Raw genomic sequence first — 17819 nt, 5'->3', positions numbered from 1 at the left:
GTTTGCAGAGACAGCATGGGAGAGCCTCTGTGTGTGAGAGAGAGAGACAGCATGTGATAGTGAGAGCCTGTGCTTGAGCAAGACAGCATGTAGGAGTGAGAGAGAGCCTGTGTGTGTGTGTGTGTGTGAGTCAGCATGTGACAGTGAGAGCCTGTGTGTAGGAATGATTGTATGAGAGAGAGCATGTGACAGTGAGAGCCTGTGCTTGAGCAGGACAGCATGTGGGAGTGAGAGAGAGCCTGTGTGTGTGAGTCAGCATGTGACAGTGAGAGCCTGTGTGTAGGAATGATTGTATGAGAGAGAGCATGTGACAGTGAGAACCTGTGCTTGAGCAAGACAGCATGTGGGAGTGAGAGTTAGACAGCATGTGCAAGAGAGAGACTGTGTATAAATGATTGTATGAGGGACAGCATGTGAGAATGAGTGCCTGTGTATGTGAGAGAGAGAAAGCATGTGAGAATGAGAACCTGACTTTGTGTTTGAGGGAAGCAGACAGATGGAGAGAAAAGAAATATGTTATAAAAGGAATTGGCAAAAAAATAAGAAAGGGAAAGTGGAAAAAAAAAAGCCTGTGACCAACCGATTAGAAAACTAAGATCAGACAGCAAATGTAAAAAGAAATAAATTACTTTTTACTGATTGGCACATGTAATCTTTGGGAATGTGCAAGAGTAGCACTTTCTCTATGCGGATCTCACAATGTACGAGATCAGCATAGAGGAACTGGAAGCCCATGGGGCCTGCACAGAGGAGGCAGCAGAATGTGCTTCAGTGCCAATAGCAGCAATCAGCACCTCCGCAATAGCCATACAGCAGCAGTGACAGTGGCAGCAGAAGAATGAGAGAGGCTCTGAGGTTGCTGGCAAAAGAAAGAGAGGGGGTCTTTGCCTTTAGTGTGTGCATGTGTATGAATGGGAGTCTGCCTGGCGGTGTATGTGTGTGAATGCATGGGTGCCTGCCTGAGGGTGTGTCTGTGAATGAGAATGTATGGGTGTCTTCCTGGGGTTTGTATGTGTGAGAATAGGTGCCTGCCTGTTTGTGGTGTATGTGTGTGTGTGAGAATAAATTGGTGCCTGCCTGGGGGTCTGTGTGTGTGAGAATGAATGTGTGCATGCCTGGGGGATGGGGAGGGAGTGGTGTGAAAATGAATGGGAGCCTGCCTGGGGTTCAGTGTGAGAATGACTAGGAGCTTGCCTGTGTGTGTGTGTGTGTGTGTGTGTCTGTGTGAGAACGAGTGGGAGCTTGCCTGGGAGTGTGTGTTTGTGTGTATGTGAGGGAGCCAGTGAGAGTGAGAGCATGAGTGTGTATGAGAAAATCCAGGGGAGTAAGAGTTTGTGTGGGGGTGTGTGTGGAGGGGGAGAGAGTGCCTTAGAGCCTGAGTGTGTCAGTGTCTGTGAAAGCGAGAGGTTATGGTTGGGTATAAGAGCATGAATGTGTATGTATGTGACAGTGTATGTGTGAGAGAGAATGGACATGTGAGTATGTGTGAGAGAGAGAGGATAACCTCCTAATCCTCGACAATATCAGGGTGACTGGAAATAAAGAGCTCCCATGTATGGACAGCAGGGGCTTTTTAAAATCCTTATTAGTTTTAATTATTGTGTGTTATTTGATATATGTACTGTTTTGAAATATTTTATTGGTGTTTGGGAAATTGTAAAAAATGTATATGATTTTAATTAATAGAAATTCTATTTATCAGTAGTTTTAAAATATTTTATTAGTATGGTTTTACTATTATAACTGATGCTTTGTTTCTTGATTTTATTTGTTTTATGAGGAAAGGTTGTTCTGTTTTTCCATTGCTAATACACAGAGTCTGGCTTCTTGGGGTTTCCATTTCAGTTTTTTCTAATTTGTGCTCCTTTATTTTGTATTCTGTATTTGGTGAGGGTCTGTCTCTGCTCTGTGTGTGTGACCATGATGAGAGATTCTGCTATCATATAGTGTCTGTATAGAGATCTATAGCAATTGGGTTTGTTTTGTTTCCTCAGTAGGTGGTGTATTGGTATTCTAGGACCCAGTGTAATATTTACCCTTGCTTATTCACAGGTAGGGTTATTGTTGTTTGAGTCCTTGGTGTTATTACTGTTATGTTAAGATGGGATTGCAGTATAGATTTTGGGTGTCTTTTTTGCGGTGCTTTGTGTTAGTTCACAATGTGTCTGGCAGTGGAAGGTGTTGTGCTGCTGTTGCTGTGAGGTGACACCAGAATTTGAAAATATCTTTTAGTATGATGAACTGTAAGGGAAACATCCAAGCTCCATTGTTTGGGGGAATTTCAGTGGATGCACAGAGATACAGAACTGGAGGTGCAGGATTTGTATTGACATTCTGTCCCTTCCTATATATTCCAGACTTCACTCTCATAATCCATATAGAATTAGTTGAATGAGGCTATCAAATAATTTTATAGTAGTTTTACTAGAAGTGTGAAACTGGCCAGCTTTTTAAAATAATGCAGAGGACCCTTTGGACTTTTTTTAACAACACTTTTTTTTATAACCAATTTTAAAGCAGGATCCATGCTATAGAGGTGGGTGTGATGAAGAAATGTCATTTTGGCTCCCCCCCACCCAAAACAAATTCTTCTGTCTAGAGATGCCACTGATTTTCTGTGGCACACAAATGCATTGGCCCCTGGGCGCCGGAGACCCTTGGTGCGCCACTGGGTGCGAGCCATATGGGGCCGCAAGTGGTGGCAAAGAGGAGTGGAGATTTGGCGGGCCGCAAGCAGTGCCCAATCTGCTCGCGACCCAGAAAACCCCAGTCAGCGGGCGTGATTGAGAATGAGGTAGGAGTCGGGGCCGAGACCGGGGGGGGGGGGGGGGGCGCAAGGAAGAAGGCTCGCCTAGGGTGCCAAATCCCCTTGCACCGGCCCTGATGTAAAGATGCAAGTTTGACGATTTGTGCATTGTTTAGGGGTAGGGGTCAGGCGGAGCTCCCTATTGTAAAGAGAGCCCTGTGGTAAGCCTGTTTGTTAATCACTCCTGGATACCTTCATAGTACAAATCTTGTTATCATGATCGCAGCCTGATGTCTGTATTTGTATACAACGGAACAGATCCCCTGAAGACAAAGGGACTGACTGACAGGAAGGTTCCGTTTTAGATGTCTTGGATGGAAACTTTGATACGTAAGAAGGTTGTTTCTCTTATTGGACTTTCTGTATAATGTAGTCTCGTTAGATGTGCCCATTTTCATAATCCAGATATCTAGAAATGCAATTTGATCAGGAGAATAATCATAGACAAAAGCAAATTAGAACTACGAGAATTCAACCACTAATGAAAAAGAAGTGATTCAATGGAGCCTTTCCATATGGCAAACATCATCAATGTAGCATTTATGGCATGAATGTGTTTGTTCTCAAAAGTAGCCACATATATATTAGTAATATTGGGTGCCATAGAGGCACCCATGGCTTTACCTTTGATTTGCATTAAACTTTTTTTCTTTAACCGCAAAGAAATTCTTGGTAAGGGCTAAATGAACTAATTCAATAATAAATTATGTGGGAATCCTCTGGGGACAAGGATGTTGTGATAATACAGCACAGATTTCATCCAAGGCTTGTTGCTGAGGAATAACGATATACAGAGACTCAATGTCAAATATTACAAACACGTGATCGATCGGTAAGTTACCCAAAAATTGTAACATTTGAGTGCTGTCTTTGATATAGGATTTTGCAGAAGGGACCAAAGGTTTCAGCAACCAATCGAGAAAAAAACATATCGGTTCCAAAACTGAGTTTCAGGTCTAGACTATGGGTCATCTGGGGGGATTCTTTAACCTTTTGTGTATTTTGGGCAGGATGTATAGTATAGGCAACTGGGGATACTCTTTGATCAGAAAAGCTTTTTCTTTTTCATTCAGAAAGCCAGCTTTGAAACTTCATCCTACAATTTCTGCTATCACCTTTTGGATAGAAGGTGTGGAATCAGTGTCTAGGGATTGATAAAGTGAACATCAGACTGCTGACAATTAATCTTCTGCCATTACAATTATAGCGCCACTCTTGTCGATAGGTTTAATCATGATGTCATGACGGAGACATAATTCACCAAGGGCTTACCGTTCCATATTGGAAATATTAATATACTTCCTAAAGGAGGCATTTTCAAGTCTTTCGATGTCTGAGCATTTTCTACTGGAAAGTGCACAGCGTTGGATCGATGGGTCCAGGAGGAATCCAAGTACACTGCCATCATAAGAACATAAGAAATTGCCATGCTGGGTCAGACCAATGGTCTATCAAGCCTGATTCTTGACAGGTAGTTAAACAACTAGAGAGGTTGATCACAGAAGACAAGCTCACCTGTTGATATATTACGGTGGCATCTAGGACCGTGTCCATGAACGTTCCCATTTGGATCCTGGAGGTGGTTTTAATTGTTGACAGCCTCGTGGTAGATGAACTTGGTGTTGAGGATGCTCTAAAAAAGATGGCTCCAGGGGGCAGTCCTTGTTGATTCCGAAAGATCTGTCAGATGATAAATCAAAAGTAACCAGCTTCTGGGATTTCTATTCTGAGAGCCAGGGATATATCAGGTCCCTTTTGTTATTGCCTTCGTTACATTGAAATTTTCTTATTCTATATACCTTCAGATCAGCTCAAAAATGTCTCCATTGATCGCTGAAAATCAGCGAGTGAAGTATTGAAGAGATCAAGGGCAGAGTCCTTATTGATGTTATCCAAAAGAGTATTAGACTGTTCATGGAGCTCGGCTGCCATTTTACTGGCTTGTAAAAAATTAATAATATTAAGTCCCTGGATCTTCTTAGTGTTTGGGTAATTGCCAGGTTCTTGTGGCTTGGTTTGGTCTCTGTTGGATGCTGGGCTTGATGGACCCTTGGTCTGACCCAGCATGGCAATTTCTTATGTTCTTATGATGGCAGTGTACTTGTCCATGAAATCTGTATGTTCAAAATATGCTTTAAGTTCTTTCAGGAATCTTAACCCACACAGAATAAGCTGTTGCTTCAAATACTCTAGTAATGTCGCACTATGTAGCTTCATTATGATTAGAAGCTTTTGAATAATAATCAAATCATTCCAGGTAATGGAAGTAGGAGATACATTGGATTCACTGAATAATAGAAACATAGAAACATAGAAATGACGGCAGAAGAAGACCAAACGGCCCATCCAGTCTGCCCAGCAAGCTTCACACATTTTTTTCTCATATTTATCTGTTTCTCTTAGCTCTTTAGTTCTATTTCCCTTCCACCCCCACCATTAATGTAGAGAGCAGTGATGGAGCTGCATCCAAGTGAAATATCAAGCTTGATTAGTTAGGGGTAGTAGGAGTAGTAACCGCCGCAATAAGCAAGCTACACCCATGCTTATTTGTTTTACCCAGACTATGTTATTCAGCCCTTATTGGTTGTTTTTCTTCTCCCCTGCCGTTGAAGCAGGGAGTTATGCTGGATATGCGTGAAGTATCAGTTTTTCTTCTCCCCTGCCGTTGAAGCAGAGAGCTATGCTGGATATGCGTGAAGTATCAGTTTTTCTTCTCCCCTGCCGTTGAAGCAGAGAGCTATGCTGGATATGCGTGAAGTATCAGTTTTTCTTCTCCCCTGACGTTGAAGCAGAGCGCTATGCTGGATATGCGTGAAGTATCAGTTTTTCTTCTCCCCTGCCGTTGAAGCAGAGAGCTATGCTGGATATGCGTGAAGTATCAGTTTTTCTTCTCCCCTGCCGTTGAAGCAGAGAGCTATGCTGGATATGCATTGAAAGTGAAGTATCAGGCTTATTTGGTTTGGGGTAGTAACCGCCGTAACAAGCCAGCTACTCCCCGCTTTGTGAGTGCAAATCCTTTTTTCCACATTTCCTCTTGCTGTTGAAGCTTAGAGCGATGTTGGAGTCACAGTAACCATGTGTATGTTTATTGAATAAGGGTATTATCTCCAGGCAGTAGCCGTCATTCTGGCGAGCCACCCACTCTTCATTGACGGCCTCTTGACTTTATGGATCCACAGTGTTTATCCCACGCCCCTTTGAAGTCCTTCACAGTTCTGGTCTTCACCACTTCCTCCGGAAGGGCATTCCAGGCATCCACCACCCTCTCCGTGAAGAAATACTTCCTGACATTGGTTCTGAATCTTCCTCCCTGGAGCTTCAAATCGTGACCCCTGGTTCTGCTGATTTTTTTTCCTATGGAACAGGTTTGTCATTGTCTTTGGATCATTAAAACCTTTCAAGTATCTGAAAGTCTGTATCATATTGAAAGGCATAATGAAATGCCTTTCAATGCATTGGCAAATTGTTCATCAGAATAGCTAAATGTCTTATCCCAATGGGTGTCAGCCATACTCAAAATTAAATTGCAAATCACACAAAACTATGGGAGTCAAACAGCAGAATGCATACAAGGTATATCACAAAGTTCCAGCATTCAATGAACAATTGAGATTATTTGTAGAATAACACCAATGGCACTCAAACAAATTGAATAAAAGTTAACGGGGGACCTTCATAACACCCGAACCGGTGAAGACACTCACCTTTTCACCGGGTCAATATAGTCATCGGTCCACTCTCCCTTTTTTTATATATGTTTAAATATATATGTAAAATATCTAGTTTGTGACAACGTGTAGGATCAGCTTTGTTGTGTACTTACTGCAATGTCCTTGTAGCCTGAAATATATTGGCATAACTACGCGACCCTTTTGCACGTCTCTTGGAACAGAAGAGCTGCCTTAAGACTCAAACAAATTCATGCCCTGTTGGTGTCTTATTTTCTGGAGAAAACACATGTTTGAGAACAGACAGTGGGCCATTCTGGATTCTATTGAGAATGATTGGAGGGTGGAAAATCAGACAAAATGTTATTGAAGCGTGAACAGCAGTAGATCTTTTACATGGATATTGTTTTCCTGAAAGAACTCAACATGGATATTGAACTGAGTTCTTGCTTCTGATTGTTTTTATGCTTATTTTTCATGCTGTTGACTTCTATCAGTTTGACATTTGCGACGTGGCTACATAGACATGCACTGTTTTAATATTCAGAGCCCCAGATAGCGACGTCTTCTAACATTAGACTTAGTGCTGTATATATTATAGTAACACAAGTATCTTGATATTCAAAAGTTCTGCAGTGACTGGTCCCTGTAGCCAGGTGTTATGCTGTTCTTTTCTTATTTAGCTAACAGTCTCACATCATGGCATTGGTGAACCCCTAATGCAGAGTTGCTATGCCTTGAAACATAATGTTACATCGGAATTTCTACTAAAACTTTACATGGGCCTTCTACTGAAGTTGGATAGAATTAATGCACAGTAAGGGATATGCCACTCTTTTCGTAACAAAAAAAATATTTAAACATACATATAAAAGGGAGAGTGGACCGATGATATTGACCCGGTGAAAAAGTGAAAGCATCTTCACTGATTCCTTGTGTTATGAAGGTCCTCCATTATTCAATTGTTTGAATGCCATTGGTTTACTCTACAAGAAATCTCAATTGTACATTGAATGCTGGAACTTTATTCTATACAATGTTTTATATTTTGGTCTGAATATTTTAATATGTAAACCGATATGAAGTTTTTTTACGAATACCAGTATAAAAAAGTGTATAAATAAATAAATAAAACGTTGTGGTATACCTTGTATGCTTTCTGCAATTTGACTCCCATAATTTTGTGTAATTTACTTTTAATGCATCAGCTAATGATCTTGTGGTTGGCTCATATGTCAAGAGAGGATGCATTGTTTGCACCAGTGCAGGCTTGCCTCAATATGTCGATGGCTTGTGCACCAAAGGCATTGATGCAGATTGCATCAAGTACATCAGTGATGTTTGTATGAAGTTTCCATGCATCGAGTGTGTCGATGCAAGTGGTATTGGATGTATCGATGGTACTTGTGTCGAGTGGTGCGTCGATGTATCATGAGATTTAGCTTCCAGTTGGTGCTTTTTGAATGCAGAGGATGGGTGTGTTTTTGGTGCAAGTTTGTCAATACGCTTCAATGACATTGATGCTTCTGCATCATTTTTTCCCCAATGTTGCATCAATTGCTTTTGGGGGGTGGTTTTTGTTTTTTTTGTGAAGGCACTACTGCTTTTTGCACTGTATGTATCAATGTTTCCAGATGTTTAGATTTTGATCACACTTTTACAGAGTCCAACAACCGTCGTTGCTATGGGCTACAATTTTTTTGATTCAACCACTATCATCTTCTCTACCTAAAGATCCTGGCCCCGAGTCAATCTTTCAGGAAGGAGGAAGAAGAATAGTGCCACCACAACCAAACTTACTTTTTAGTGGAGGGCTTCAAGGAAGCCATCTTCATCGCTCTCATTTTCTGGGTTCAAGGAGACATTTGGCCACAAGCTGGACAATTCAGTTGGTCATGGTTTGGACCAAAGGAGCAATAGCACAGTTTGTGGCCATCTGTTTTAGACATGAAGCATCCACAAGGGCAGGTCTTAAACTCACTGGTCATTTTTACATGAGACTTTTTTTTTTTTTTTATAATATTGAACAGTATCATTTGGGGCTCACTACAAGTAGTGAGAAGAAAATAGAAAGGCTTCTTTTTTTTTTTGTAACTGAGGAGACAGTCACAAAGAAACTGTTTTAACCATCTGTGTGACAGTGCGGACAAAAACAGACTGAGGAAATTCTAGCAGCAACACCCACATAGGAACTCCCGAACATGCTCAGTAGATCTCAAAGCTCTACTAGCTTGGAAAGAAGGTTCTGTCCAGTGCTGCTTGATGTGTCACCTACAGATCATGTCTAACTCGTCCCTGCTTATCAACGGAAAAAGTTTGTACCTCTTTGCAAAACATTAAGCAGTCTTTTATAACTCCAATATCCTTAGGGAGGTCATTCCAATGCCTTGGACCAGCAGAAAATAGGATCAATCTCTAGGGTACTTTAATCTGTGGGAACTGGCTGTGGGAACTTGCAGATGGCCAGTTAAATTACTTCTTGCTCTGTCTACTCCCTCAGGCATGTCCATTACCTTGCAGATCTTAGAATCAAACCATTGAATGAGATTGGCTCCAGGACCGATCCCAGAGGCACTCCACTAACCACCTTTTTATTCTCAGACTGAATTCTATTTACCATTGTCCTCTGTTGTTTTATCACTCAACCAGTTTTTAATTCAGCCCAGATATTGGGGCCTAGTCTCTAGAATGCTCAATTTATGTGCCTTCAAGGGGACAGTATGAAAAGCTTTGCTGAAATCCAAGTAAACCACATTCAGTGCATGCACTTGATTTAATTTTCTAAACTCCCAATCAGAGAAATTGATCATATTTGGTTAACATGATTTCTTTCTGGCACAATCATGCTGCCTGAGATCCTGCAACTCACTGGTTTCTAGATTTTTTTTTATCTTTTCCCTCTGAAGAGACTCCTTAGTGGGTTTCTTGCAGCAATAGAACATCTATTTTATTTCTATGGGCGAATTGCAGAATACGTTTTCTTTTAATTGGGCTAGATATCCCCTGCACATTAAGGGACACACATTGAAGGTGGGAATTCATGGGAACTATGTAAATAATATGCCAGGGGAAAGAAATCCCGAACCATATGTAGGACAGGTAAGAAATACAGGGCAGGGCCCACAGCAGATGTCTAGCATGTTCAGTGGTGAAGCCCTTAATCAAAAAACCAAATCTTGATCCAGAAAATCTAGCCAACTATCGCCCTATTTCTATACTACCTTTCCTAGCCAAACTTTTAGAAAAGGTTGTAAATAAACAACTGATGGAATATGTAGAAAATCACCATCCTTCTCAATATGGATTTCATAAATCACACAGTACGGAAACTTTGCTTACCTCTCTCTCAGACACCATTCTGAAAGGTTTAGACTATGGAAATTCAGATCTCTTAATTCTATTAGATATCTCGGCGGCCTTCGACACTATAAATCATGATTCTATGATCTGCAGGCTTAAAGAAATTGGTCTTAAAGACACTATTCTCGCCTGGTTTGAATCTTATTTAACAGATAGATCATTCAAAGTTAAAATAAATATAACAGAATCCAAAAAGATGAGATTAACAACAGGAGTGCCCCAGGGTTCATCCCTTTCTCCTACGTTATTTAACATCTATATGGCCCCATTATGTAGACTGTTGTCAGGACTAGGACTGGTTCATTATATATATATATATATGTCCAGATACTTCTCCCAATCAAAGATTCGTTAAATAATACATTGAAATTGTGGGATATCTATTCCAGTTCCATTAATCAACTTCTCACTCATATGTCACTTTCCCTTAATGACACAAAAACAGAGATTCTGTATATTTGTAACAAGGTTACTGAAAAAAATCTCACTAGAAATTAGTTCAAATCCATCTTCTTTAAATATCAGACATGAAGTCAGGAGTCTTGGTGCTATATTAGATAGCAAATTTCATCTAAAGGCATTTATAAAGACCATAATCAAAGATGGTTTTTACAAATTACAAATTTTAAGGAAATTAAAACCTCTGTTGCATTACAATGATTTTCGAACGGTGCTTCAAGCTCTGTTATTATCAAAGTTGGATTATTGTAATGCCCTTTTTTTAGGCTTACCGCTGGCAACTATTCGCCCTTTGCAACTCTTGCAAAATGCTGCCGCGCATTTACTAATTCCCAAAAATTCGATCACATTACCCCAATTTTGATGAACCTACACTGGCTTCCTATTCATTCTCGAATCAAATACAAATGTTTGACGCTTATTCACAAAACTATTTATGGCAATAATAATGAATGGCTAAATACAACTCTTTGCATCCATACACCTTCGTGCAATTTGAGGTCCTTAGGTAAAGCACTTCTTTCAGTTCCATCTCCCAAGTCAGCACATCAAAATTCAGTCAGATAGAGGGCCATCTCTATAGCCGGCCCAAAACTGTGGAACTCTCTCCCACTTGATTTACATTTAGAGGCGAGTATTCAATCTTTTAAGAAACAGCTAAAAACATGGTTGTTCACACAGGCTTTTAACAATATAGTATGACTTCTCTTAGTGACTTCCCCTGTGAAATTAGAACATATAAAGAATGCTTATTTTAAACCCTATTTTTTGCTAGTTTGATTTTGAATGAATCTTATGTATTTTATTATTTTTGTAAAATTAATGTAGCTTAATTTTAGATGTTTTTATTATTTATAGGGTTATTTATTTGAAGGATTTTAGGACATGTCGTTAAAGACTGTTATGAATCCCTCTGCCCGCGGGTCTCCCCGCGAGCAGGCACTCACCCCATGCTGCTTCTTCACCCGACGCGGCTTGGATGCCGACGTCGGGCCTGCCTACGTGGCTGGAAGCCGCGGACTTGATCTCCCCTGTGGCCCGGAGGCCTACCGGACTCATCCTCTTCACTGCGGCCGGTGCCGCGGACTTTCTGCCTCTCCATTGCGGCCGGAAGCCGCCGCCGACGTCACTTCATCTTCGCGGTGTGAAGGCCACATCCCCGGGTCGGAGTGGCAGCTGGAGCCGCCCCCGGGGCTTCCTGCAGTGGCTGGAGCCGCTGCCAACATCGGGCCTGCTCCTCAGGCCCAGCCCTGCATCTTTGCGCACAGACGTCGGTGCAGGCTGCTGTCCGCGGTCCTGCACAGCTTCCTGCTTCCCCTTAGGCGCCGGCACGCGCCTCTCTTCAAGATTTAAAGGGCCAGCCACAGGAAGTGTGGCTGACCCCACCTAGGGATGAACTTCCTGCTTCAGCCCTATAAAAGGGCTGCTCAATCAGTCAGTCTTGGCCTTGCATCGGAGTTGCTTCACTCTGGAGGCACCTGCCTACCAGAGCTCCGTCAGGTCTTCTTCGTCTTCTCCATGGAGTTCTTGTTGTCACGTCACGTCATGCCATGTCTTCATTGCCTGAGGAACCTGTCCAGGTGTCCTGGTGTTTCGTCTTGATCTTCTGTTTCCTGATGTCCCAGGTTCCTTGATGTTCTGCCCTTTACTGTTTCGTCAACGCTCCTGAGTCTTTTGGTCCTGTAGGCCGGTAGTCCCTCGGATGACGTCTTTCCCGAGTGGGGACTAGCCTGCAGGTGGACTGGTGTCCTGTGCTCCTGAGCCATCATGTCCTGCCAGCTGTTGGTGGAGCTTCAGACGACACCGGCTCCGTCGTTGGAGTTCTGCTTTGACTGGATCCTTCCCTGTGCTCGTCCCGTTCTCAGCGTGGTCCGTGACCAGACTCCTCGGGCTGTGTAGGGCGCGCAGTGGGACAGGGTGGTCCGCGACTCAGTCCTGCGGGTGGGCTGAGTAGGGCGCCCTGAGAGACAGTGCCAATGTCCTTCCGCCCAGCTTCTCGTCTTGTCTGGACTTCAAGTTCCTCGTCTCGTCCTAGATGCCATTGCATCAGTCTTGGTGTCATGTCATGTCTTGCTCCTGATGTCGTCGCATCGACCCTGGTTCGGGATGCCATTGCATCGACCATTGGTCCGTGATGTCTTCGCATCAGCCTTGGTGTCATGTCTTCGTCCGCGATGCCGTTGCATCGATCCTGCTGTCATGTCTTCATGTCAAGGCCCGTCTGCCCTCGACCTCAGGCCAGGCCTGCTGCTCCATGCTGTTCTACTCAGCAGGTCCGAAAGGACTCGGAATTGTCGGAGGACCATTCACTTTCTAACATCATCCTGTTGTTGGCCTTGGGAGCTTGCCGGCCTGGCAGAGGGTAAGATCGTCAGCCATGGTGGAACACGCCATCAACCCTCGGTCCGGTCATGGATCCATCTGGGGTCGGGTGGAGGCCCATGGGCACACTAAAACACCCCCTCACGCAACAGAATGCAAGGCCATGTGCCCGACGGTGGTGCCCGCCGATGGATCCGCCTTGTTCCAGAGTCTTGTTTATGTTCCTGGACTGGTTATGGGACTGAAACATTTTTTCAGGACTTTGTGTTCTTGACCCGCTGGAGGTGCCAGCTTTGCCATTGCTATGACCTGCTGGAGGCACCAGCTGTCTGGATTTTGTTTTTGTAACGACCTGCAGGAGGCGCCTGCATCCAGACTTTTTTGTCATGTTGGCCAGTTTGGTGTCTTTACAACCTGCAGGAGGCGCCTGCACCCCTACTGGTGTTGCTGGTTTTTTGCCCGCCCTGGGTTCCCCCCCCCCAGGCCTTCTTGGTGTTTCGTGGTGCTTCTTGTATAGGTCTTGTTTGTTGCTTGTTGTGTCTTGTTCTTTGTTGGTTGCTCGTTTGTCTTGTTCTTTGTTTGTTCATTTTTTGTTTTGGGTCCCGCTTGTTGCTTCCCGGTTGTGTGTTCCCCGTCCTCCTCGTTCCTGCGTTTCGTTCCCTCGTTTCCCTTCTCTCGCTCTTCGCTCTCTCGCCCTTTGCTCTTTCGCTTTTCGCTCTCTCGCGCTTTCGCTCTTTGAGCTCCCTTGCTCCCTCTTTTGTGTTTTTGGTATTGTCGGTCGCTCGGTCACTGCTCGCACGGTCTCCGTTCGCTCGGTCTCTGCTCGCGCGGTCACCGTTCGCTCGGTCTCTGCTCGCGCGGTCACCGTTCACTCGGACACCGCTCGCTTGGTCTCGTGTTCCCTCGGTCTCATCTGCTTTCGGTCTCATGCTCTTGGTCTCTCGTCGTTGTCTTCTTGTGTCTGTGTTTCTACTGTTCTTGCTTTGTTGGTTTCCTGTTGCTTTGCTCTGTTTTATGCTGTCTCCGGATTTACCAGCTTCCATTTTTTTTTGGACCCTCAAATACCTCCATCCGGTATGGACTGATACCCTATCCTCGAACTGTTGATAGGAGGTTTGAGGAGGGGGTACTGTTATGAATCCCTCTGCCCGCGGGTCTCCCCATGAGCAGGCACTCACCCCATGCTGCTTCTTCACCCGACGCGGCTTGGATGCCGACGTTGGGCCTGCCTACGCGGCTGGAAGCCGCAGACTTGATCTCCCCGGAGGCCCCCCGGAGGCCACCCGGACTCATCCTCTTCACCGCGGCCGGTGCCGCAGACTTTCTGCCTCTCCATCGCGGCCGGAAGCCGCCACTGACGTCACTTCATCTTCGCGGAGCGAAGGCCGCATCCCCGGGTCGGAGTGGCGGCTGGAGCCACCCCCGGGGCTTCCTGCAGCGGCTGGAGCCGCTGCCGACATCGGGCCTGCTCCTCAGGCCCAGCCCTGCATCTCTGCGCACAGCCCAGCCCTGCATCTCTGCGTCCCGTTCTCAGCTGTGCAGGCCGCTGTCCGCGGGCCTGCACAGCTTCCTGCTCCCCTTAGGCGCCGGCGCGTGCCTCTCTTCAAGATTTAAAGGGCCAGCCACAGGAAGTGTGGCTGACCCCACCTAGGGATGAGCTTCCTGCTTCAGCCCTATAAAAGGGCTGTTCCGTCAGTCAGTCTTGGCCTTGCATCGGAGTTGCTTCACTCTGGAGGCTCCTGCCTACCAGAGCTCCGTCAGGCCTTCTTCATCTTCTCCATGGAATTCTTGTTGTCACGTCACATCATGCCATGTCTTCGTTGCCTGAGGTCCCTGTCCAGATGTCCTGGTGTTTCGTCTTGATCTTCTGTTTCCTGATGTTCCAGGTTCCTTGATGTCCTGCTCCTGTGTCTTCGTCTTCAGTGCTCTTGAGCCTTCTGGTCCTGTAGGCCGGGAGTCCCTCGGATGATGTCTTGCCCGAGCGTGGACTAGCCTACAGGTGGACTGGTGTCCTGTGCTCCTGAGCCATCATGTCCTGCCAGTCGTTTGTGGAGCTTTGGACGACACTGGCTCCGTCGTTGGAGTTCTGCTTCGACTGGATCCTTCCCTGCGCTCGTCCCGTTCTCAGCGTGGTCCGTGACCAGCCTCCTCAGACTGTGTAGGGCGCGCAGTGGGACAGGGTGGTCCGCGACTCAGTCCCGCGGGTGGGCTGAGTAGGGCGCCCTGAGAGACAGTGCCAATGTCCTTCTGCCCAGCTTCTTGTCTCGTCATAGATGCCGTTGCATCAGTCTTGGTGTCATGTCATGTCTTGTTCCTGATGTCATCGCATCGACCCTGGTCCGGGATGCCGTTGCATCGACCATTGGTCCGTGATGTCTTCGCATCAACCTTGTTGTCACGTCTTCGTCCGCGATGCCGTTGCATCGATCCTGCTGTCATGTCTTCGCATCAAGGCCCGTGTGCCCTTGACCTCAGGCCAGGCCTGCTGCTCCATGCTGTTCTACGCAGCAGGTCTGAAAGGGCTCGGAATGGTCGGAGGACCATTCACTTTCCAACATCATCCTGTTGTTGGCCTTGGGAGCTTGCTGGCCTGGCAGAGGGTAGGACCGTCAGCCATGGTGGAACACGCTGTCAAAACTCGATCCGGTCCTGGATCCGTCTGGGGTCGGGTGGAGGCCCATGGGCACACTAAAACACCCCCTCACTCAACAAAGACTGCCCAGTGATATAGTGTAAACTGACATGAAGTGTATACAATATGTTTCGGTATATAAAAAAATGCCTAAATAAATAAATAAATAGCAAGAGAATCTAAATAGGTTGCCTGATACAAGAAGAGTCCCTCTTTAGCTGTTAAATAGAGGAGCACATATGCTTTGGCCTTCACGACTGTATGCCTTTTTTGACTCATCCCTAAACATACCCATCCCCCCTTTCCCAATAAACCCCTCTGAACAAATCTAGAAACCCCCTCCCCCACAATTCCCCCTAAAAATCAACAATCCCCAATTCCCACGAGTTAGGATAGACCACATCACTACCTGGTGGGATAACAATCTGGTACAGTATACCTTTACAGATTCTTCAGACCACAATTTAATCAAAGGCCTGAACATTTTTACAAAACAGTTGGCCCCTGGGCTGTTTTGTAAAAGCAAACCTTTTTCAGAGTAAAGAGATCATGATATGAGTCTCTAAAGGAGTAGATTCAGGAGTAATATTAGAAAATATTTCTTCACAGCAAGGATGGCGGATGCATGAAACAAGCTCCCAGTATAGATGAAAGAGGTAAAAAAAATACAGTTCAAAAAAGCACGAGGCAAGTACAGCGGATCATTAACTGCACAGAAGTTTAGGGAAACCAGGAGATTAACTGGGGTCTGTACTGTAGCAGGAAGTAAACTGAACAGACTAGATGGGTCTCTGTTTTTCTAGTGGTGAACAAGGCAGGGGTGTGAAAACCCCATGGGTAAATATATTAAAGCGCATTTTCAAATGCTCAGAAATGTTAAAGAGGACAAATCCACAGCTCTCACTCTCTATTCCCAATGTATTCATTCTCCTCCACTAACTCCCTCCTCAGACCTTTAACGGCAGTAAGCAGCACAGCTGGTTACCTTCTCCCACCTCCACCGACGGATTGGTGCTTATGAGCAGAGAGAAGCAGCTGCATCTCAAAGGTGCTTATCCCACCTGCCAATCCCAAAGAAATGAGAGGCTGGAGAGGGAGTGGAGACCGTGGAATGCCAGACTGTGCTGCTCCTTTTGCCTGCCAGTGGCCCCATCGTGAGAGCCAGTTTTGCCTTGGCTGAGAATCTCCCCTCCCGGGGCCCATGCATCACAACCCGTTTCCCTTCACCGTGGCTCTGTTGCTCCGCTATCCCCTGATTAACCAGATTCAGTATAGCAGAGAGGCGGCTAACCTGCATGTTGAAGCTCCCCTGGCAGATCTGTGGTAGCAACAGAGGCAAGGGAAAGGGTTAAGTCCCCCCCTGGGAAGGAGCGCCCTACAATCGCTCCCTGTTCTGCTACTCTACTCTCCGCGGGCACCACCGAGCAGAAGAAGCAGGACGTCGGCAGGTTGCCGTTACTGTTTACATTTGGACGGGGCGGGCACGCGTCTTTTTGTACGGCAACGGCCAAACGAGCGTAGGCGCTGCACGTGCACACAGATATGCATGCACATGGCCTGAATTATCGTTCTGAGTTGCCAAGTACGCCGTTTTCCCCTTAAACAGCGCTGCTTTTTTTAAATTGATAGGTTTATTTTTTTTCCCCTGCAATGCATTTTTCACAACGCTAGTATCACCGACAACGAGTCACAAGTCTCTTTCTTCTACCGGCCAGATTCGGCTGTGGTCTACAGCCTACAAAAGCCACTGGGGAGGGAAGTTGGTGCTTCGTTCATGCACAGCGATACTGAGACTTCGTAGGCTACCTGCTGGCATCCAGCAGCTGCTTCGGATCCCAGGGTGACTAATAACACTGCGCATGCTCTGTGCGGCCCGCGCTGCTCTGGTTAGTCTCTTGGCTGTAGAAAGCAAGAAAGATTTCTGTTTTGAAACTATGTTGGTCCCAGGTAAAAATGACTTCAGGGTGATAAGAAATATTTAATCATCTTTAGTGCAGGTAGAGTTACTTTTTATTTTACCATGTAATTTATATTATGCTGTGGTGCATAAGTGGGAGTTCTAAACTCGCTGATTACCCCTCCCCGGACACAATGAAAGCGTTTGCTCCATAGTTAGGATACTAAAGGAAAAAATTGGTACCTATGTCATGATATCAATGTGTGCACCACACTGCTTGAACACTGTTTGGGAAGGAAGGGGTGGGTTAGTTGACTGAGGCCAGTTGGGGGCATGGAAGGCGTTGGTAAAGGACTGGGCTGTGAGAGCAGTGTGATCAGAAGCTGCTCTCTCGGGCCCCTAGTCATGATTTTCCCTCATTTATATTCAAGAACCTTACTGTCATGAGAAAATGAGTACTTGTGTTGCCAAAGTAATACATAAAGTCGTTAAAAGGAAAAATACATAAAAAGTGCAAATAAGATGAGAAAAATAGTTAGAAAAAAACTGAAAGGAGCAGCTACAAAAATAAAAGGTGTGCAAGAGGCATGGTCATTGTTAAAAAATACCATCCTAGAAGCACAATCCAGGTGTATTCCACACATTAAGAAAGGTGGAAAGAAGGCAAAACGATTA

The 17819-nt window shown here is 45.2% G+C and overlaps 1 protein-coding gene across 1 annotated transcript in view; it reads right to left on the bottom strand.

The window, feature by feature from the left end:
* Positions 1 to 16731, bottom strand: part of PDCL2 (phosducin like 2) — a 152406-nt gene extending 135675 nt beyond the window's left edge. The window contains exon 1 of the mRNA XM_029587420.1: positions 16539 to 16731. Coding sequence (XP_029443280.1) covers positions 16539 to 16544 — 6 coding nt within the window. The 5' untranslated portion in view covers positions 16545 to 16731. The remainder of the gene's footprint in view (positions 1 to 16538) is intronic.
* Positions 16732 to 17819: the final 1088 nt, after the last annotated feature.

This window comes from Rhinatrema bivittatum, chromosome 1, assembly GCF_901001135.1.
Source record: "Rhinatrema bivittatum chromosome 1, aRhiBiv1.1, whole genome shotgun sequence".
NCBI classification, from domain to species: Eukaryota; Metazoa; Chordata; class Amphibia; order Gymnophiona; family Rhinatrematidae; genus Rhinatrema; species Rhinatrema bivittatum.
The sequence above is the reverse complement of the archived record's forward strand: the minus strand, read 5'-3'. Positions and strand labels throughout refer to the sequence as shown.